This window comes from Capra hircus, chromosome 8, assembly GCF_001704415.2.
Source record: "Capra hircus breed San Clemente chromosome 8, ASM170441v1, whole genome shotgun sequence".
In the NCBI taxonomy this organism is placed as follows: Eukaryota; Metazoa; Chordata; class Mammalia; order Artiodactyla; family Bovidae; genus Capra; species Capra hircus.
This window is the reverse complement of record NC_030815.1, coordinates 85,575,602-85,599,313: the sequence shown is the minus strand read 5'-3', so window position 1 is coordinate 85,599,313 and position 23,712 is coordinate 85,575,602. Positions and strand designations below refer to the sequence as shown.

At 41.5% G+C, this 23,712-nt stretch overlaps 1 protein-coding gene across 1 annotated transcript in view; it reads right to left on the bottom strand.

Annotated features, from left to right (window-relative positions):
- SPTLC1 (serine palmitoyltransferase long chain base subunit 1) overlaps positions 4,857 to 23,712 on the bottom strand; it is a 65,474-nt gene continuing 46,618 nt past the window's right edge. Inside the window, exons 9-15 of the mRNA XM_005684181.3 lie at positions 23,395 to 23,502; positions 21,130 to 21,225; positions 20,592 to 20,688; positions 19,291 to 19,345; positions 10,040 to 10,157; positions 7,869 to 7,942; positions 4,857 to 6,142 (exon numbers count right to left, since the gene is read on the bottom strand). Of these exons, the coding sequence (XP_005684238.1) occupies positions 6,049 to 6,142; positions 7,869 to 7,942; positions 10,040 to 10,157; positions 19,291 to 19,345; positions 20,592 to 20,688; positions 21,130 to 21,225; positions 23,395 to 23,502 (642 nt within the window). The 3' untranslated portion in view covers positions 4,857 to 6,048. The remainder of the gene's footprint in view (positions 6,143 to 7,868; positions 7,943 to 10,039; positions 10,158 to 19,290; positions 19,346 to 20,591; positions 20,689 to 21,129; positions 21,226 to 23,394; positions 23,503 to 23,712) is intronic.

Here is a 23,712-nt window from a genome sequence, read left to right as displayed (position 1 = left end):
AGGAATCTCCACACTGTTCTCCATAGTAGCTGTACTAGTCTGCATTCCCACCAACACTGTAAGAGGGTTCCCTTTTCTCCAACACCCTCTCCAGCATTTATCACTTGTAGACTTTTGGATAGCAGCCATTCTGACTGGCGTGAAACAATAACCCTGTATGTGAGACAGCAAAAGAGACACAGATGTATAGAACAGTCTTTTGGACTCTGTGGGAGTGGGAGAGGGAGTGGGTGGGATGATTTGGGAGAATGGCATTGAAACATGTATAATATCATATATGAAATGAATCGCCAGTCCAGGTTTGATGTACAGGATGCTTGGGGCTGGTGCACTGGGATGACCCAGAGGGATGGTATGGGGAGGGAAGTGGGAGGAGGGTTCAGGATGGGGAACACATGTACACTCATGGCAGATTCATGTTGATGTATGGCAAAATGAATACAAAATTGTAATTAGCCTCCAATGAAAATAAATAAATTTATGTTAAAAAATAAAAATCCACTTGAATATAGGTATACATGCAAATAGAAATTGTTTCTGGAGGATCTCCAACAAACTTTGAATAAGAGTTACCCCTGGGGAGTAGAATTGGATGGAAGTAGGATTTTCAAGTTTTATTCTTCATGCCTCCTTATTTTTTGGATGTTTAATTTGAATATATAATCACTTGTGTAATTTTAAAAATGTAAACAACAAGAAAGCAAGGTTCCTCATCCCCAGGGATGAAGAATAAGGACTTTGCATATCCATTTAAGCTGGGGAGTCAGACGAGTCAGGAGGCCAGCCAGATGCTAAGGGACAGGAAACAGATGTGGAAGAACAATGGGCCACAAGCACTCACGAATCCTCTTATTGCTCAGCTCTAAGCAGAGACTGTGTGTCGACTGCACAGGGTGAATGAAGGTTTCCTCTTCACTTGAATGAAAGAAATCAAGAATATGGATGAGGCAGATGTGACAGCCATATAGAATGCTGTATCACCTGCAGGTCTGAGGCCCTGGAGCTGTCCTAACGCAGCTCAGCTCAGCAGCAGCAGCATCAGGATACTCAGACAGAGACATCTCTGATCATCCTGGCGGAGGACTCAGGCCTGCCTGCATGAGGCCCCCTATTGGGAGGCCTAGCCTCTAGATCTCACTTACTAGTTCTGGGCTTGTGAGCTGAGGAAGGGCTGAGCTGCAAATACAGGTCTTTCTTATCTGGAAGGAGCTGGGAAACCAAACAACAGACCATACTTTGTCTGCCTCTCACTTTCAGTGCCATCAATGACTGAAGACACACTGGGAATCTGGACAGAGGGTCCCTCTCTCCAGCTCTAGTCGCCAGGATGGGTGGGCCCTCAGTTTCTCAGGCTTCTATCAGTCCCTGCGCGGGAGATGAGAGGTGGGCCTGGAACTGACTGCCAGATCCGGATTCACAACAGAACACGTAGGAAGCTGGATCTAAGCCATGCATGTGAATTAAGGAGGCAGAAATACTTTTCCTGGAAATCTTCAATATTTGGAGTGGCTTCTGTAAACCAGTTGCAGGAAAAAAAATCACAGACCTGGATATTACATGAGTCCCAAGTCCTTCTGGAATGACTTCCTACTGGAACATGTAAGCGGGAAGATAGGCAAACTTTTTGCGAACTTGTCTCCATTATTATCATTAATAACAACATATATTTTGTACTCAGTACACATCAAGTGCAATTTAAAGTATTTGCATGTATCGTCGTACCCAGTTCTTACAATGTCTCTATGGGTTGCGGCACAGTTACTCTCATTTTACAGATGGAGAAACGAGGCACAGTCAGTTTAAGTCACTGTCCGGGTTCACACGGGTGGCAGGTGGTGATGTTGGTCCTTCTAGGTGTCCAGACTCTGGGGCATCCTCTGCACTGTGCATGGAACCCTTGGCGGCCTCCTCCGATGTTGCAGTCTGTGGAATACATGTGAGAGGAAAGCGGGGCCTGAGGTGATGCACAGCATGGGGAGTGCCTCCAGGGAACTTCTTGCATGCCATTAGGCAGGGGAGAGACGGGCTTGGGGTTTGGGGGGACAGAATCACTCGGAGGGTAAAATGCGACAATCGGGAATGGAACCTAATCTTTGAAGTTTTCTGGCTTGTGTGTTTTCATCAAAATAGGATACTGATTGGTGTGAGTCACATTCCCTGTGGGAAAAGTGTGCACAGGTAGTTCTTTCTCAGTGACAGAGGTCTCTCTGGAGCCAAAGAGAATTTCCCAACTTGGCTTGGGAAACTGTGACAGCAGGATTTAAGATAATTCAAATGTAGTCCCATCCACCTAACTCTATTTCATAAAGAACTTGTTCAGTGAGGAGGGTCCTGTCCGAGGACTCATGGCTACTGAGCAGACAAGCTAGAACCAGACCCCATTCTGCTTTCAAATTAGCCTTGAGCTGCCTCCTGTTCTATTTTGGCATACTGTCCTCTGGTGCTGAGAGCTGCCACCCCATCCATGTTGTGGACTTCCAGATGTTCATCAGGGACAACACTTTTGCTGAAATGACTGGAAGAGTCAATTGATTAGCAATTATGTTCATTATCACAGATTTGCACTTGATTCAATATAGCTGTTGTTCAGCCGCTAGGTTGTGTCCGACTCTTTGTGATCCCATGGACTGTAGAACGCCAGGCTTCCCTGTCCTTCACTAACTCCCGGAGTTCGCTCAAACTCATGTTCCTTCAATCAGTGATGCCATCCATCATTCTCTGTCGCCCACTTCTCCTGCCCTCAACATTTCCCAGCATCAGGGTGTTTTCCAATGAGTTGGCTTCACATCAGGTGGCCAAAGTATTGGAGCTTCAGCAAGTCCTTCCTATGAATATTCAGGATTGATTTACTTTAGGATTGACTGGTTTGATCTCCTTGGTTCAATGGTTTCTAGTATATTCAGAGTTGTGCATCCATCACCACAATCCTATTTTAGAACATCTCCTGCAAAGGTCCCCTGTGCTGACAAGTCTTCATCAGTCAATCTCAACCTCACTCCCAGTTGCAGACAACCACTAACTTTTTATATCAGCTTTCTCTGGACATTGAATATGCATAGAATTACATAATTTCATGGTCGTTTTCATCTGTTTTTTTTTTCACTTACCAAAAAAACTTTTTGAGACTTTTTATTGCTAACTTGTATTCCATTTTATGAATATACCACTTTCTGTTTATTCATTCAATCATCAGCTGGCAGACATTTGGACTGATTTATGGCCGTGAACTCCAGGAGTTGGTGATGGACAGGGAGGCCTGGCGTGCTGCGATTCATGGGGTCGCAAAGAGTCGAACACGACTGAGTGACTGAACTGATGGCCATTATGAATAGCGCTTCCCAGGCGGTGCCAGTGGCAAAAAAAAACCCTGCCTGCCAATGCAGAAGATGTAAGAGATGCAGGTTTGATCCCTGGGTTGGGAAGATTCCCTGGAGGAGGGAACGGCTACCCGTCCAGTATTCTTGCCTGGAGAATGAATGAACAGAGGAACCTGGTAGGCTACAGTTCACAGGGTCAGAAAGAGTTGGACGTGACCGAAGTGACTGAGCATGCACACACACATGGCAAATTTATGTTAAATTGAAGAAGCTGCCAAACTGTTTTCCAAAATAGTTGTACCATGTTACCTTTCCACCAGCTATGCATGGGGTTTCCAATTTTTCCATATCTTGATGACATTTGGTATTATCTATCTTTTTGATTATAGTCATTCTAGTGAGCGTGTAACGGTATCATGCTGTAGTTGTAATTTGCATTCCTCTGATGACGAATCACATCAAATATGTTTTCATGAGTTTAGATATTTGAATTTCTCTCTTGGTGAAATGTCTAGTCTTTCACTATTCTAAAATTATACTTTTTCAATTCTTATTTTGGAGTTGTGCTCTTTACATTCTTTATGGATACGTATTTTTTCTTATATATGACTGGCAAATATTTTCTCACAATCTGTGGCTTATGTCTTTCAAGCTGTCTTCTGAAGCGCAATTAAACAAAAAAAATTAATGAAACTCAATTTATCAATTTTTTTTCTTTTATGGCTTATACTTTTGGTATTGTATCTATGTTTGCCTAACCAAAGATTTGAAATATTTCCTTCTGTGCTTTCTCTTAGAACTTCTGTAGTTTTATCTTTATATTTAGGCCTACGGTTCATTTTTCCTAAGCTGGAGTCTCCTATAGACAACAAAAAGGGAGCAGTCGTGTGTGGCTTCTTCCTCCCCTGGGGGCAACCGCTGAGTGGTAATCTGCTCCAAAAGCTTTCCATGCTGCTCACCTAGTCACTGCCTTTCTAAACAGAGGACAGAGCACTTCAGAACCCTCTCTCACTGTCTCTAAAACAGCAATTTGCATCCTGCTTTAGATTTGAGATATTGTCTCTCAACGTTTCACTTGTTTTATACATTTTTTTGTTTCTAATGGGTTTTTTTGTGGTGTGTATTACTGGATTGTGGTCGCTCTATGGCTTTAATTTAGGCTTTGTTTTCAGTTCATGTTGATGTGTTTCAAGGACTGAAGTTAAATAATATGTGCTGCTCCATTTTTTTCGAGGAACTTCCAATCATTTTTTAAAAGTAGCAATAAAAATCTAGATATTGCAATTTCGACTTTGAAAGGTTACAACCTTAATCTGCTTATAAAAAGAACAGGCCTGGCATTTTTGTAGTCATACGGGGCCAAGGCTTAAATCAGTATGAACCAATGAAATTTCTGATATTATATATTGAAGAAAGGCATTAAGAAATTAAACACCCCCATAACATACATACACACTCACACACGGACTACCACCCTAGGTCTGCAGAATTTAAAATTAAGAGACCATTCTCTTGAATATATTACATATGCAAATAGACTGATTATCAGGAATGTAGGTTTATTTAATTAAAAAACAAAACAGAACAGATTCATCCCCCAGAGTACTGTATCTTTTAAAGCAGCAGCAATCACAAGGCACATATGTACAAAATACCTCAAGCAAAATAGAAACTAAACATTAAAAAATATATGTTATCTAAAAAGATGTTGAGGACCATTTGTTAATATGAACATATACTATAAAAATGATATTTTCAATATAATTTTATTCCTTTCCCTTTAACAAGAGATGGAATAATAATGTAATATCTATTCACTATCTTGTGGCACATATCACAAACATTTATATCACCCAACTTGGTCTGCTAAAGAAAAGAACAGATAGCTAAAGCACAGACTAAAAATTTTATTTTCAGTGCTTTCACATCTTTTTCAGATATCTGGAATTCATTAAGCTGAAAAGAAATAAAGGTCTCATTTTCTCTAGCTTAGAAAAAGCCCATGGTTATATGTCCCTAGGCAAACCCACGATACAAAAAAGAATACATTCAAGATATTCTAAAATATCAAGGACATGATTTCTATTTTGGGAAGATCACAGTAACCCTCTTCAGAAAACAGATTAGAAATCAACAAAGAATAAATGTAAAGGTCAATTATACTAAAATAAAATAGTATTTGATGTAAATTATTGCTCACTTAGGAAGTATAATGACTGTTCTCTGGTTAGGGATGCTAAGATTCAATGTTAGAAATGGTGCAACATCAGTATTTAGTGTATATAAAAATTCTAGGATTCAAATATATTATAATGAAAAGTTTATAATAATTACACAAAACTCTTCCTTTATATATATTAGCCACCACTGAGCTTCACATGACAAAGACTGAAAAAGATGTGACTGGATTAGAACTTCAGTACATTTTGTATCATATATGCTGAAGTGCCTCTAAGCTTTACTGGTGTAGACAATTTTGTCTATTTAGACAAATAGCACAATTTAAGTATCAGTTAGATGCTGTCATTAGTTTTTCCTTTTAAAAAAAAATAGATTTTGGGTTTTCGGATGTTTTCCTTTAAAAAGTCACCAGCATCCATCTCATGGTCAACACGTTGACATCCACACCGTCTAGAGACACCTTATCGGGTAACTGCAAGGCATCCTCTGCTCGCTCGGCCATGATTCTGAGGCCTGAGTGTGGTGTGTGGAGTGGCCACCAGGCCCCAGACTAAAGCAGCACGGTCTGGGCCACCTCGCTGATCGTGGACGCAGCTTTCTCCAGGTCCTCTTCTGTTTGTTCCACTGTGACCACAACCCTAATGCTGAGAAACCATAAGGGACACAAAAGACAGTCAAACAAGAGTTTACACAAAGGGTCAGCGGCCATCTGTTTTTGTGCATAAAGCTCTTCTACTGGAACATGGCCTACTGTCCACAGCCACTTTCTCACTGCCCCGGCAGGGCTGAGCAGCTAGGGCAGGAACCTTGTGTCCTGCGAACCGCAAGTACTGACTGCCACTTACAGGAGTGACTGTTCCTCCCTGGACTACTAGTGATTTGGTCAAGGTAACCTTGCAGTGGGGCTCTGCTAGGGCCGACAGGAAACTCTATGCTTTAAATCTACCACTGCAAGCAGTACCAGGTTCAAAGCAGGGAGTCAACATTTCTCAAATTAATGAGTCTGCGGTTGTTCACAATTTTAATTTAGTAAGTCATACAGAGTTCTACAATATTTTGATGCAAGGCAAAGGTTTTCAAGTTTTCAAGAAACATCAGCTTGACAGCTCAATGCTACTCCTGTGCCTCTTACTCTGCTCTGCAAATATCTGCATCAGCCACTGGACACACATGTGCTGAGGTCGGCTGGGCTTGGAATCCTGAGGGCACAAAATTAGGGTGGCCCCTGTCCTCATGAAACAGGCTCACAACTCAGGATGGTGTGATTAGAGGAGAGAGAGCAGGGTCTTCAGGGTGCGTTCCAGCTGCTGCCAGAACAGTCTTCCAGAAGCCAGCCTGGTGCTCCGTGTCTGCATGGTGCTCTGACTCCATATGCTCTTCTGGGTCTTTCCCAGGCTCCCTCTCGATGGTTCCTCTCAAACCTGTGCTCTGGGCTCCCCTGATGCACCTGTAGATCTCCATAACCCTGCATTCCCTGTTGGAAGGTCTCATGCCCACACCAGCTTGTCTGATACACTCAATTTTCCTGGTTTGACTTATGCATCACCTGCTCTCGGAAGCCTGAGTCCCTCCCAGGCTAGCATTAACCATATCCTCCTCCTCCTCTGTGACCTGTGTCATGACCTTGAACACTCGATGTTCTGGGTATCTACCTCCTTGGACTACACTGTAAAGACTTAAGGGCAGAATAAGGATGTTTTGTTCAATGATCACTGATTTTACTTATTTTTTAAAATTAATTTATTTTAACTGGAGGCTAATTACTTCACAGTATTATAGTGGTTTTGCCATACATTGACATGAATCAGCCATGGGTGTCCACGGGTATCCATGTGTTTCCCATCCTGAACCCCCTTCCCACCTTCCTCCCCATTCGAACACTTATTTTAAATCATGAGTCAAGGTACTTTCCCTGGAGGGCTGCTCAAACCTCTCTCGATTTTCCCCACCGATGCTTTGTTTTTCCTTGGGGGTTTAATAAATGTTTGTCAGATTAAGTATCACACAGTGCTTGGGCCAGAGGTGAGATGAAACCACCCACCAGACTGTGCCCTTCCCTGCAGGACTGTCCTTGTGGCAGAAACGGCTGCCACAGCACAGTGGCAGGTTGTAACCGATGGGAACCTGGGCTGTCCCAGTTCAGTCTTGGGATCACAGATGTTTCATTTACTAGAGTCCTGAGGGATTTGCAGTTAAAAATGGAAAAACATCTAGTTTAAGAACAACTGGTGATATACTATTTTTTAATGATACATATTCTTCCTTATCCCGTGATGATCTTTCAAAAAATTTCAAAACATAATGTATTTCAAAAGAGCTTAAAGTATTAAACAAAATGATGCCTCAGGTCATATTTTAAAGTCTACTAACCTCGGAGGGGGGAGGTACTTTTCTTCTTTCTCCAAGTAGCGTGCCTGAGTTAATGCGATGCCTCTGTCCATGCACTGTATAAAAAAGGAATATACCTGTGACTTGAACTGCAGATGTATGTGGGTGCTAAGTTGCTTCAGTCATGTCTGACTGTGTGTGACCCTACAGACTGTAGCCCGCCAGGCTCCCTCTGTCCATGGGATTCTCCAGGCAATAATCCTGAAGTAGGTTGCTGTGCCCTCCTCCAGGGGATCTTCTCTACCTAGGGATCCAAAACACATCTCTTGCCTCCTGCAGTGGCAAGTGGGTTCTTTACCACTACCACCACCTGGAAAGCCCAGACTGCAAACCCTGGTCATTAAAACAGGAAGGTACACTGAAATGCCACCCTCAATAGAAGTTTTAATTCATTTTTCCAATTATAACTACCAGAAGACAAAATAACTACAAAATCATTCTGAGCACACTGTTCTACAGAGCTTCCTGCAATGAGGGAGGTGTTTACTCTGCACCTTTCATGGGCAGTCAGGGACCCACATGGCTTTCGGTCACTATGAAACATGGCTAGTGCAACTGTGACACTGAGCTCTGAGTCTGACTTAATTCAAATGGCCATAGGTAACTAGGGATTACTGTTTTAGGGAAAGCAGAGTTAGGACAAGGGGAAACAGGACCAGCAAAGCCCTACAGTCTTACCAAGAGCTGGATTTAATACTGCCAGCAGAATCACTTCAGAAAGAAATTGCTCACAAGGAAATGGCAACCCACTCCAGTATTTTTGCCTGAGAATACCATGGACAAAGAGCCTGGCGGGCCACAGTCCATGAGGTCACAAAGAGTTGGACACACCTGAGCAACTAACACTTTCAAATGCTAGCAACACCTCTGATTCCCACGTGCTACACTTGGGGCTACCAGGCACAGAAAAGTCTGGTATCACACATTTTTTGAACAGTTTTCCCATACATTAGCCATCTGTCAACAATTTTAAAAAATTAACTAATGCTATCAAAATAAAGAAAGCATAAAGTCAGACAAGGGTAATGATTTATAACAGCTTTTCTTTGGGGTGATGAAATGTTTTGGAGTCAGATACTGATACCTGCACAACCCTGTGAGGACACTAAAAACCACTCAATGGGATACTTTAAAGGGTGAATTTTACAGGTGAATTGTATTTAAACAACAACAACAAAACCCAATCAGAGCAAGAGGTGGTATAAACGAGAGAACAATCACAGCCAGCCTGTGGCAGCTATCAGCCTGAAGAGAAGCAACTCTGTAAGCTAGGAAGGCAGGTTTTCCTCTGCTAGGAAAAGATGGAAAACAACGGCAGGCAGTGACGTTTGCTAATTCTACATTCTGGAAGTGTACTTGGAAAAGTTAACTCCTTCTGCAAACATCTGGACTGGCTCTGCTTCCTGGCTAGTTAAGAAACATTATAAACCATAGCTCAGTTTGTAAAAACAGTTGTTTTGTCAAGCAACTCAACAAAAACTTGGCAGAACCTCCTCTCAGTTCTACAAAGCTTGAAAAAGGGCTACGGTGTCATAATTCTCTTTTCTCTTTCAAATACAGAAAAGAAAAGGCAAAGAGGAACAAAGGCTTTTAAGATGGAAGCTGTGATGATGCAAAAACACTGTAAGAACTGCCTCTTCCTTCTTACAAATGCAGCTTTCACAGAGTATTCTGTTCCCTCCTCCAGAGCCTGCTCTCTCCTCATTCGACTCTCAAGATGATTTCCCAGAGACAGCCAGTGTCGATCGGGCCCACAGATACTACTTGGGATCTGTGAACTGTCCACAGACTCACTTTTTCTTTTTGTTATGAAGATACGCTATGCTAAGTACAGTATGGAGCCAACTGATTCACACGCCCTCTTCTGAGTCTCCCTCTGGAACAAAGTAGCAGTAAGACTAGCTGTTGCCACGAATGAGAAGAGGACAGAGGTGAGTCTGATCAGAATAGACACTCTGGCACCTAGACAAGGCCCATGTCCCATGACACAAAGTATGTGTGGAGAAACATTACTATTACCCTGACGCCTGGCAGCACAGATTCAGGGCAGGAGGCTGAGGAAGGAACTATCAGGACAAGCAGGACAAGGAAGCAGAGTGAGTCTGTTTTCATTTGCAAATATGTATGTGTTCACCTAATAACTGGATACTCACTTGAGTTACTATTTCCTGAAGCAGTTTAACATCTCTCTCTCGACACCCAGTGGTCTCTTCCAGTTGGAGGTGCAATGCTGGAGAAATAGACTCCCCCACTACTTTTAGTCCAGGAATGCTGAAAGGAAAACACATATAGAAGCATAAATCCCCTTCCAAGCTCAGGTTGTGCTTGTGCTCACTTGCTCAGTCAAGTTCAACTCTTTGTGTCCCCATGAACTGTGGCCCACCAGGCTTCTCTGTCCATGGGGATTCTCCAGGCAAGAATACTGGAGCGGGTTGCCATGTCCTCCTCAAGCTCAGGTTCCACACATATCAATAATCTTATGAAGTCGGCATTAATGAATGTGACAGAAACTTGGAACTTTCATGGGAAACATCATGTGATATGATTCTAGATCTGACAAAGCAAGGTAAAAACGCATGCTCTGGGTAGTGCTTCCCAGGCTAGGACACCCTGCAGCACGGCTGGGAAGATGGTTCCCTGTCTGGAGGGTCCTGCTGGGCTCACATTTCACAGGGAACACAGACATCATCTCCAGCCTCCCCCCAGGTGGTCTGCATGCCTCGCCCAGCTTGGCTGGGACCGCCCTGCCGCAGTGGGGCCCTCACAGGTCCCACGCGGGTCATGGGCCTCGGTCTTGCCGCTTCCTCTCCTCATCTATTCTCTCGGGTCCTCCTGCTGGTGCCAGACATGCCTGGTCCTGGCCCACTGTCACTCCCCTGAGGGCCTCCCTCATCACCCACTCTAGGAAAGCACCTTCATTTTCTATTATTTTGTCTTCTTCATGGACAACTTATTATAGTCAATAATGTTGCTTCCTTATTTTCTAAATCTTTAGTTTGTATCTTGTTTTTCACAAATTACAGGAATGACTTCTGACGCTGAAATTTTATATTCTGACCACCAGCAACGTTCAGCTCGTAAAGCTGCCTTCTTGTGTGCATGTTTCACTTGAATTACAATTCTTTTCTTTTTTCTTAGGATTAACAGCACAGAAACCTGCTCTTTCTCAAGGAGAAAAAGAGATTTATTTAGGGGTGAAAGTCTGTATTTTCAAATGATTATTATAGATGTTATGAGAACCGCAGGCCATACTAGTTAGTCAGGAATGGTATGATTTTTGACCTATCTCGAGGGACAGAAACCATAATAGATGTCTATTTGAAACTGGGCTAAACATTTTAGATTGCTTTCATTTAGTGTGCTTTACTTGGAAAGATTTGCTTTTCCCTTAGACTAAAATGAATACAAAAAGCACTTGGTAGCATGTTCAATTCCTCAAATATCTTTAGGACTCACCACGCTTTTCCTGAATGACTACTTGGGCCAAATAGCACATGAGGTGGGGAGGCTAAGATCACCTGCCTTTCAAGCCACCCCTGAACACCATTAATTTACATCTACTTTCTTTACATATAATACATCATGCTAGGATCTCTCAATAAACCAGGCTGCAGATTTGAATGGAACCTTAGATTCTAGACTTCTAGAATACTGGGAAACCTTATAGATCAGTTGTTCTACTAATGTACAGACTAAGTAATATGCTTTCAAAACCCATCTCCTAGGTGAATTTTGAATGTGTTAAACTGTATACAAAGAAGTATCAATTATTTTAGGTCATATACTCTCAGAGAGAACTGAAAATATTACTTTTCAAACAGCATTTCCTATGAATAAAATGGCCTGGGTTTTCCTTGTTAACAAGGAGGCACCTAAAAGCCCAATTAAGCTTTATTATTTGATCAAATGGGCTCATTTCACATGTTGGGTGGAGCAAGCTGGTGGGAGAGGAATGAAACAAAAACGCCCTCTTTCTGGCTGCCTGGATACTGATGCGTTAAAGTTTAACTAAAACCAACGGACAGAGTTATAACTTGAGTTCAGAAACTTAGAAGCTGTGTTTCAGAGCCTATTATACTTAAAAATTTTGGAGACCTTATTATCAACCATATTTCTTTACCAAATGGAAATCCTAAGCATTGATCTAAGTCCCAGGGACAGAACAATCAATAATTCAGACACAGGCTCTATCATGTGCTTACTGTGGGGAGAGTACTGGGCATGAATAACTGACAGAATTTAAGGACTTCAAGATTCCAGCAAGGATTCAAACTAGCATAGGCCATTGACTTCCTCTCCCAAATGCAGCCTCAGAGATGACGGAAGCAAATCTCTGATTCAGTTCAGTTCAGTTCAGTCGCCCAGTCATGTCCGACTCTGCGACCCCATGAATCGCAGCATGCCAGGCCTCCCTGTCCATCAACAACTCCCAGAGTTCACTCACACTCACATCCATCGAGTCGGCCATCCAGCCATCTCATCCTCTGTCATCCCCTTCTCCTCCTGCCCCCAATCCCTCCCAGCATCAGAGTCTTTTCCAATGAGTCAACTCTTCGCATGAGATGGCCAAAGTACTGGAGTTTCAGCTTCAGCATCATTCCCTCCAAAGAAATCCCAGGGTTGATCTCCTTGCAGTCCAAGGGACTCTCAAGAGTCTTCTCCAACACCACAGTTCAAAAGCATCAATTCTTCGGTGCTCAGCTTTCTTCACATTCCAACTCTCACATGCATACATGACTACTGGAAAAACCATAGCTTTGACTAGACCGACCTTTGTTGGCAAAGTAATGTCTCTGCTTTTCAACATGCTATCTAGGTTGATCATAACTTTTCTTCCAAGGAGTAAGCGTCTTTTAATTTCATGGCTGCAGTCACCATCTGCAGTGATTTTAGAGCCCCCCAAAAATAAAGTCTGACACTGTTTCCACTGTTTCCTCATCTATTTGCCATGAAGTGATGGGACCCGATGCCATGATCTTCGTTTTCTAAATGTTGAGCTTTAAGCCAACTTTTTCAATCTCCACTTTCACTTTCATCAAGAGGCTTTTTAGTTCCTCTTCACTTTCTGCCATAAGGGTAGTGTCATCTGCATATCTGAGGTTATTGATATTTCTCCCGGCAATCTTGATTCCAGCTTGTGCTTCTTCCAGCCCAGCATTTCTCATGATGTACTCTGCATATAAGTTAAATAAGCAGGGTGACAGTATACAGCCTTGACATACTCCTTTTCCTATTTGGAACTAGTCTGTTGTTCCATGCCCATTTCTAACTGTTGCTTCCTGACATGCATATAGGTTTCTCAAGAGGCAGTTCAGGTGGTCTAGTATTCCCATTTCTTTCAGAATTTCCCACAATTTATTGTGATCCACACAGTCAAAGGCACAGTCAATAAAGCAGAAATAGATGTTTTTTCTGGAACTCTCTTGCTTTTTCGATGATCCAGTAGATGTTGGCAACTGGATCTCTGGTTCCTCTGCCTTTTCTAAAACCAGCTTGAACATCTGGAAGTTCACGGTTCATATATTGCTGAAGCCTGGCTTGGAGAATTTTGAGCATTACTTTATTAGCGTGTGAGATGAGTGCAATTGTGTGGTACTTTGAGCATTCTTTGGCATTTAGAAGAGATTAAAAAAATTTCTTAGAACTGAATGTTGGAAATACTGTCTTTGAAAATGTTTATCTTTAAGATATTTCCTGGAAAATAATAAAAACCAATAAGCTAAATGTAAAAAGCTAAAAAAAAGAATAAAATAAAAATTCAATGAATGAAGGAGGTAGAAAAATAAGGAAAAAAAAAGATCAATCAAAGAAAACAAAATCAAACTTAAAAAATGTGCTGGGCAAAAATCCTGGAGAAAGTATCATAAATGGAAAATGACAGAAACAGAAAAGAAAAATAGGAAATAATACATACACAGGAAAGATAATCATAGACTATATGCTCAAACCAAAGGCCCCAACTCCAGAGAGTCTGACAGAGGAGGCTTGCTCAACTCTGAAGAAATAAATCATCAAGCCTGGTCTTACACAGTAGCTCCAAAATGCGAGACAGTGGAAAAACTATCAATCATTTGAAGCTACCACAACACTGATTCCTAGGTTACGTAAGGCTGTTGGAACCAAATATTGTAGGCCCATTTAAATCACAAGTATGGATATAAAAATTCAAACTTTAAACAGTGCAGAAAAATATACTATAATCAAGTAGGGGTTTACTCAGGAATACAAGGATGTTTTAACATCAAAAAATACAATCATCCCTGTTAGTAACAGGCACATGCTGGGTAAAGTGCAGGAGTGGAAGTGGGTTTCAGTAGTTTCAAGTTTACATGAGAGGTGAGGATGTGGAGAAGGCTAAACAATGGAAAAAAAAGACAGACTACACAGAGAAGCAGAGCAATGAGCTAGTTGCTAGAAGAGAGTGTGGGGTCATGGGAAAGAAAAATTTAAGTCAAGACAGGGCTGCTGCTGCTGCTAAGTTGCTTCAGTTGTGTCAGACTCTGTGTGACCCCATAGATGGCAGCCCACCAGGCTCCCCTGTCCCTGGAATTCTCCAGGCAAGAACACTGGAGTGGGTTGCCATTTCCTTCTCCAATGCATGAAAGCGAGAAGTGAAAGTGAAGTCGCTTAGTCGTGTCCGACTCTTAGCGACCCCATGGACTACAGCCCACCAGGTTCCTCTGTCCATAGGATTTTCCAGGCAAGAGTACTGGAGTGGGGTGCCACTGCCTTCTCCAGCAGAGAAAGGACAGGAGACAATCAAAGGCACTCGGTTTTAAGATAGAAGAGCTATGATGGATGGAGGAACACCTCTCTGGCTGTAACACGAGGGAAGACTGGCTTGGATACTTGCAGGTGTACAAGTTTGTGAGGGAAAATGAAGGAGTTCCCAAGGGAACGCATGAGCCAAGGCTGTCAGCTAAAAGTGGGTGGAGTGAGACAGAGGGCAAGGGATTTTAGAAAGAAGTGTAAAAGAGCTGGGAAAAATGGAGGATTGGACTTAAACATACAAACACTGCGAGACAGAATAAAGGGCATCTGAGGCATGTGTTCATGAACTGACAGTGACTCCAAGGTGCTGGGCTGAGCAGGTTTATTAACATTTCATAAACCAATGTAAGTGGAAACAATAACAATATCTCTCTACCATAAATCATGCAAGAACTTTTGCTATGATCATAAAGTCAGATCAGACTTTAATTATTTCTGCCCTTATATTATCTGGAACATCTGTGACCTACTTATTTATCAACTGTCTTTTTCATTTATAAAAGTTTCTAGATTCCATATCTGGGAACAGGGATAGGACGTCCATGACTGAGAAGGCAGGTTTCACCTTGGAAAGGCAAAAAGAAACACCACAGGAAAGGTGACATAATTTTCTATAAGAGCCTGATGATGTCACCAGCCTCAATATTTTCCCCCTCAATTCTCAAGGCATTTTAAAGAACTACTCTTGTATAGTTAATATAAACAAAATAAACAGAATACACATGAGGTTCACTTCACTTTCACTAGTTTCTTTAAGTAATTTAAAATAAAACAGTATTTTCTAAAAAGTAACATGGACAGTATAAATCCACCGTCATCTAATTACATCCTTCTATCCCTATATTCAAGAAGCGGTGGCTGCGCAGGCACAGGAGATCTGAGAGGAGCTACTCCAGGTTCAAGGCCAGGAGGGGCAGCCATAAGGAGATACCCTTCGTCCAAGGTAAGGAGCAGTGGCTGCACTTTGCTGGAGCAGTCGTGAAGAGATACCCCACATCCAAGATAAGAGAAACCCAAGTAAGATGGTAGGTGTTGCAAGAGGGCATCAGAGGGCAGACACACTGAAACCATACTCACAGAAAACTAGTCAATCTAATCACACTAGAACCACAGACTTGTCTAACTCAATGAAACTAAGCCACGCCCTGTGGGGCCACCCAAGATGGGCGGGGTCATGGTGGAAAGGTCTGACAGAATGTGGTCCACTGGAGAAGGGAATGGCAAACCATTTCAGTATTCTTGCCTTGAGAACCCCATGAATAGTATGAAAAGGCAAAATGATAAGATACCAAAAGAGGAACTCCCCAGGTCGGTAGGTGCCCAATATGCTACTGGAGATCAGTGGAGAAATAACTCCAGAAAGAACGGAGGGATGGAACCAAAGCAAAAACAATACCCAGCTGTGGATGTAACTGGATGTAGAAGCAAGGTCCGATGCTATAAAGAGCAATATTGCATAGGAACCTGGAATGTTAGGTCCATGAATCAAGGCAAATTGGAAGTGGTCAGACAGGAGATGGCAAAAGTGAACGTCAACATTCTAGGAATCAGCGAACTAAAGTAGACTGGAATGGGTGAATATAACTCAGATGACCATTGTATCTACTACTGCGGGCAGGAATCCCTCAGAAGAAATGGAGTAGCCATCATGGTCAACAAGAGTCTGAAATGCAGTACTTGGATGCAATCTCAAAAACGACAGAATGATCTCTGTTCATTTCCAAGGCAAACCATTCAATATCACAGTAATCCAAGTCTATGCCCCAACCAGTAACACTGAAGAAGTTGAAGTTGAACGGTTCTATGAAGACCTACAAGACCTTTTAGAACTAACACCCAAAAAAGATGTCCTTTTCATTATAAGGGACTGGAATGCAAAAGTAGGAAGTCAAGAAACACCTGGAATAACAGGCAAATTTGGCCTTGGATTATGGAATGAAGCAGGGCAAAGCCTAATAGAGTTTTGCCAAGAGAACACACTGGTCATAGCAAACACCCTCTTCCAACAACACAAGAGAAGACCCTATACGTGGACATCACCAGATGGTCAACATCGAAATCAGATTGATTATATTCTTTGCAGCCAAAGATGGAGAAGCTCTTTACAGTCAGAAAAAAAACAAGACAAGAGCTGACTGTGGCTCAGATCATGAACTCCTTATTTCCAAATTCAGACTTAAATTGAAGAAAGTAGGGAAAACCACTAGACCATTCAGATATGACCTAAATCAAATCCCTTATGATTATACAGTGGAAGTGAGAAATCGATTTAAGGGACTAGATCTGATAGAGTGCCTGATGAACTATGGATGGAGGTTCATGACACTGTACAGGAGACAGGGATCAAGACCATCCCCATGGAAAAGAAATGCAAAAAAGCAAAACTGTGTCTGGGGAGAACTTACAAATAGCTGTGAAAAGAAGAGAAGCGAAAAGCAAAGGAGAAAAGGAAAGAAGCATCTGAATGCAGAGTTCCAAAGAATAGCAAGAAGAGAAAAGAAAGCCTTCTTCAGCAATCAATGCAAACAAAGAGAGGAAAACAACAGAATGAGAATGACTAGAGATCTCTTCAAGAAAATTAGATATACCAAGGGAACGTTTCATGCAAAAATGGGCTCGATAAAGGACAGAAATGATATGGACCTAACAAGCAGAAGGTATTAAGAAGAGGTGGCAAGAATACACAGAAGAACTGTACAAAAGAGATCTTCAAGACCAAGATAATCACGATGGTGTGATCACACACCTAGACCCAGACATCCTAGAATGTGAAGTCAAGTGGGCCTTAAAAAGCATCACTATGAACAAAGCTAGTGGAGGTGATGGAATTCCAGTGGAGCTATTTCAAATCCTGAAAGATGAGGCTGTGAAAGTGCTACACTCAATATGCCAGCACATTTGAAAAACTCAGCAGTGGCCACAGGACTGGAAAAAGTCAGTTTTCATTCCAATCCCAAAGAAAGGCAATGCCAAAGAACGTTCAAACTACCGCACAACTACACTCATCTCACATGCTAGTAAAGTAATGCTCAAAATTCTCCAAGCCAGACTTCAGCAATACATGAACCGTGAACTTCCTGATGTTCAAGCTGGTTTTACTGGACATGGAACAACAGACTGGTTCCAAATAGGAAAAGGAGTACGTCAAGGCTGTATATTGTCACCCTGCTTATTTAACTTATATGCAGAGTACATCATGAGAAATGCTGGACTGGAAGAAACACAAGCTGGAATCAAGATTGCTGGGAGAAATAGCAATAACCTCAGATATGCAGATGACACCACCCTTATGGCAGAAAGTGAAGAGGAACTAAAAAGCCTCTTGATGAAAGTGAAAGAGGAGAGTGAAAAAGTTGGCTTAAAGCTCAACATTCAGAAAACGAAGATCATGGCATCTGGTCCCATCACTTCATGGGAAATAGATGGGGAAACAGTGGAAACAGTGTCAGACTTTATTTTTGGGGGGCTCCAAAATCACTGCAGATGGTGACTGCAGCCATGAAATTAAAAGACGCTTACTCCTTAAAAGGGCTTCCCTGGTGGCTCAGAGGTTAAAGCCTCTGCCTGCTATGTGGGAGACCTGGGTACAATCCCTGGGTCAGGAAGATCCCCTGGAGAAGGAAATGGCAACCCAGTCCAGTATTCTTGTCTGGAGAATCCCATGGACAGAGGAGCCTGGTGGGCTACAGTCCACGGGGTCGCAAAGAGTCAGACTCGACTGAGTGACTTCACTTTCACTCCTTGGAAGAAAAGTTATGACCAACCTAGATAGCATATTAAAAAGCACAGACATTACTTTCCCAACAAAGGTCCGTCTAGTCAAGGCTTTGGTTTTTCCAGCAGTCATGTATGGATGTGAGAGTTGGACTGTGAAGAAAGCTGAGTGCCGAAAAATTGATGTTTTTGAACTGCGGTGTTGGAAAACTCTTGAGAGTCCCATGGACTGCATGGAGATCCAACCAGTCCATTCTAAAGGAGATCAGTCCTGGGTGTTCTTTGGAAGGAAATGATGTTTAAGCTGAAACTCTAGTAGTTTGGCCACCTCATGTGAAGAGTTGACTCACTGGAAAAGACTCTGATGCTGGGAGGGACTGGGGGCAGGAGGAAAAGGGGACGACAGAGGATGAGATGGCTGGATGGCATCACTGACTCGATGGACGTGAGTTTGAGTGAACTCAGGGAGTTGGTGATGGACAGGGAGGCCTGGCGTGCTGTAATTCATGGGGTCGCAAAGAGTCAGACACGACTGAGCAACTGAACTGAACTGATCCCTACGATGTGCAGAGATTCTCCAATGTTTATCAGCTATTTCTGGTGGTCAAATGTTCTGTTTTTTTGTTATTTTTCATCTTTATCTTTTGTACTGCTGTAATTATTTTACTAACAAGCTTGTTATCATTTTTAGAAAAACAAAGCTATGATTCTTTAAACAATTGCAAAATGGATATTCTGGATTTACACAAAGAGAAATTTGAATGAACCGTGTTTTTGGTTTCTTGGTTGCAATTTAGTCAAACTGACCCAGCCCATTAAATTCACTCAAAACCACAGAAGTGACATTCAAAAATTTTCATGAGTTGTTTGAATGTGATGAAGATAAACTTTGAGTTGGTTGAAAAGATATAAAACTCACCCTTGTAAAGCTTTATGAATTCGTTTGCACTTTTCCTTCAATACTGCAAAAATACCTGAATGAAACAAATACATTTGATAGTACATTTAGAAAATTTGATATTGCTAATCTAAAAATGTTTTTAAAGACCCAGTTCATCAATTTATTTTAAGTAATTAATTTTAGTTTTGGCCATGCCATGTAGCATGCAGGATCTTATTCCCCAACCAGGGGTCGAAATCATGCCCCTGCAGTGGCAGTGCAGAGTCTTAACCACTGGACCAGCAAGGAGGCCCCCAGTTCATCAGTTTCAAACGCTGCAAATCCTTCTGCCTACTAATAACACACAGACAGCTAGTAGCTCCTCTGAAGACCCCCAACTTTCATCTCTGGCACATACTAGCTGGCACCTTCTCACCCCACTTTCAGCAAAATCCAGGAGGTTTTCAACAACAGGTCAATGGCTCTTTTTCTTACCAAGATTCTATAAATTATCTAGCTAAGAATAAAAGGGTACAAATCTGATTTCTGGACCCTAAAGAATTTAGGAAAACACAGACAAGGTGTAATGTTTATGATCTCTTTCTTGATACTTTTCTTTCTTTTAAGGAAATTTCACAAGCTGAAATATCTGAGGAGATGAGAGTGGCGGGCTACCTGACAAGCAAGCATATGAATATGCACAGAGAAACGTTCACTTTTACTGATTCTCTGAATTTAAAAAATCAATGCTGAAACTTTAGAAATTTAGAAAAGTTAAACTTTACAAAACCTAGGCCTGCTCTTGCATTTGTGTTTTAGCCCTTGGTGAGGAGGTGTTATCACAACCTAGAATCACATTTTAAATTGAGTCACCTGCCCATTAAGCAAGCTTTAATGGCTGGTAAACCAGTTTGACTTTGGTACCAACTCATGGTTCAAAGGCTGAAGGGGAAAATCAGACAATAGCTATAAAATTATTTGTACCAAATATTAGCATACTTCAGCAAATTTCTCAATAAATAAATAAATAAATAAATAAACTAAATGGTGGCTGGCCCAGAGGTAACCCTCCTGTTTCCGGCATTTGTGCCCACCAAAGGAGCCAGCTCTGCTGTGGCTCTGGCTTCATCTTCAGAAATGAGAGAAACTCTATACCAAAGCCCTGAGGCAGAGACAATTTCTTCACCACCATTCTTCCCATAGGTTGCCAGATAATCTAATTCTGAGAAAGAGCTTTGTCTAAGAAATAATTCCCTCCAGCCAGTTTCTCAGAAAGCAAACCAGGAGCATGGCTAACATAACCTGTGGTATCTTTGATTTCCCGGGATTAAAGGTTATACCTGGATTCTCTTCCATGATGTTGAGAGCCTCAATTGCAGCAGCAGCTAACAGGGGTGGTAAGGAAGCTGAAAAGCAGTATCCCTGGCCAGAAAGCCGCTGAAAAGAAACAGAAACAAATGAAACAGAAACAAACAAGTCACAAAGCATACATTTGGTTGGGGGTGGGAGATTGGGGGGACAGAGAGGCTAAAAAAACTAAGGGCACTAAATCTCCGTACCACCTACCAAATATTGTGTACAACTGCTAAGGTGGTAAAACCCAGGCATGCACAGATGTTATCATGTAACAAAACAAAACCTTTTTTTAAAAAGGGAAACAATTTCTAAATGTAAATATTTTGAGTGATTCTTTAAGAAACCTATTTCTAAATAAAAACTGTATGATAAACTAAGAAGGAAAATTTGCAAAAACATTTACATGTTTGGGTGACTGAAATGGAGCAGTAAGTTTCAGGTTTTGCTCTTGGTTTTTATTTTATTTTTTTTATTTTTATTTTTTTAAAAATTTTTTGCTCTTTGTTTTTAAAAAGAACCCACCTGATGGTCAATTACGAAAGACCTGCCACAGCAGAAACCCCCAATAGAAGCAAGTGAATTCTCCATGTTGGCACTGATGAGATCAATATCATCAATCTGCCAGAAAAGAGGGACAGTGGGAGTTACTTCTCAATTTAAAGAAAAGGGAAAAAATAAAAAAGGTCAATGTCAAGCTTAGAGACAAAATTTCAGCAGTGATGATGTCAACATCTGGATTCAAACCACCTCTACGAAAATAAAGGTTAAGTCATACAAAATCAATTGTTAAAAGGACTGTTGCTTCACAACCTACCTCTGAAAGTGTCTCATTTTATATACCATTTCATCATGCACTGACAATTTATTCACAGAGGATAAAAGATGAAATCTAAAGCTGTTTGATACTAAACATATTCAGAGGCACAAGATCAGATCATTCCTTGCTAAAACAGTGGCCTCAGCTGGCCTTCTCCATAGAAGGTACTTGAGAGAAACAAAAAGGAATCTTTTGAGCATTTTTGGAATGTGTACTACATTCATCTTTTCCACCTTTCCAAAAACAAAATCAATTTATTCAAACATGAAGGCAATCGGTTCTTTGAACAAATGAACCAATTTGGGCAGTGGATAAACCTAATGTGCCCAGTGCGCTCCTGAATACCCACCACCTTTTCAACTGCTCAGCACTCCTTGGGTCCTCACGTTCTGCTCCATCCCCCAGCACCAAGTTCCAGCCTGTGTATACCAGCCATTCAGTAATTACTCACTGGTGGCCATAGTAACTGGTCAGATCACATATGGTGTTATTTTAAGTGTTCCACAGATCCAACAAGGAAACCTGCACCCTCTTATTCTTCTTCATCCTCTCCTTATGAAAAATTCCAAACATATATCAAAGTATTACAGAATTACCACCAGATTCAATAATTATCAACTTATGGACAATTCTGTTCTATGAACAGCCCCTTACTGCCCTCTTCATTTCTTTGGAGCAAATTTCGGACTTAACTTGTTTTCATCCATAAATATTTCAGTGAGCATTTCTAAAAGATATGCACCCTTTCAAAAACATTATCAAAATTTCTTAATGTCAGACATTGAGGGTTCAAATATCTGTTTCACAAACCTTGTTTTCAAGAATATTTGTATGAATCAGGATCCAAATAAAGTCCATACATTCTGTACTTTTACTCAAGCTCTTATAAATAGTATCTCTGAGACCACTGCTAAAAGCAGTCAGAAAACCAGAACAGTGAAATTAGATGGTGCTTTTATCTTCTTTAAAATCTTCATGTCCTAAAGCTGCTCTGGTGTAAATTTTACTTGAATTACATTTCCATTTTTCTTAAATTCTTTAGGGCATTTAGTTGCCAAATGTCAGTCTGTCTCTGGGGAGCATGCTTCAGGCAACTTTCTGTGATAGTCATTCTGCTTCACTTTTCCCTAGTTCTGTATGGGTAGAGGGATGCAAATATAATTGAAGGTGATTTTGTTTCGTAAGTTCAACTTTTTAACACAAGTTGTGAAAATTTTTATACACAAGATTTGGAGAAAAGCTTTTTTAACTTGACCACACAGCGGAGGGCAAGGACAGGCTATGGCAGCGGTGAATGAAGACAGACTGCAGCAGCGGTGAGCGAGGACAGAGTACACAGCGGTGGGTGAGGGCAGGCTACACAGGGGTGAGTGGTGACTGGTTGTGCAGATGGGCCCACGCTGCTCCTCCTTCCTGAAGATCTAGGCGCTCACACCACCAAGGGTGGGGCTAACAAGCTTATTTTCCTTCAGCAAAAGGACATACTCCAGTTGTCTGGGACCTTGTGGGGTTTTTCTGTGAATGCCACGTTGGTAAGTGTTTCTGATATTGTACATATAAAAATCATCCCTATATATATGTATTACACAGAATATACAATTTTAAATATTAGAAAGAACATCTTTTCACTGCAACAATAAATATTTTCTAAGGACAACTTGAGGAATTCTTACTGATTTTAAGGAAAAAAAAGAAGGTAAATTTAACTGTTTCTAGAGAAGAGATACTGAAAGCTGGGATCAAATGCTACCTTGTAAACAGAACACAACTCTATGATTAGCCACTCTGCGTTCGTAGATTTCGAGGGAAGATGGGGCCTCTGGTGTGGCCGAGCCATCCTCCACGGACTCAGTGAAGTGCTGCCCGTGCACACTGACGAGGAGTACTGTCTTGTGTCCATGAAACCTGCCCAGCAGGATGGAACTGCACGGTTACTATATGGGGGAATGTTCCAAAAAAGGAGAGCTTACATTGATTCCAAAATGTTCCGTGACTCCTCGGCCATGCTCTCCCAGGACTCCAAATGAAAGGCTTTCCTCCAGAAAGATTCTTGCTTTATATTTATATTTTAACTTAACCTATGTGGTAAATAAACACAATTTTAAAATACTGATAATTAGCAGTGCATAGAACATATGGTTAAGAACAAAATTAAACCTAAAATGGAAAGGAAAAAAAATGTACAGTTGATCCTCAGTATTGGTGGATTCATATTTGTGAAACTGCCAATTTGCTAAAATTTGTGACCCCAAATTAATACTTAAGGCACACTTGCAGAGTGGTGAAAA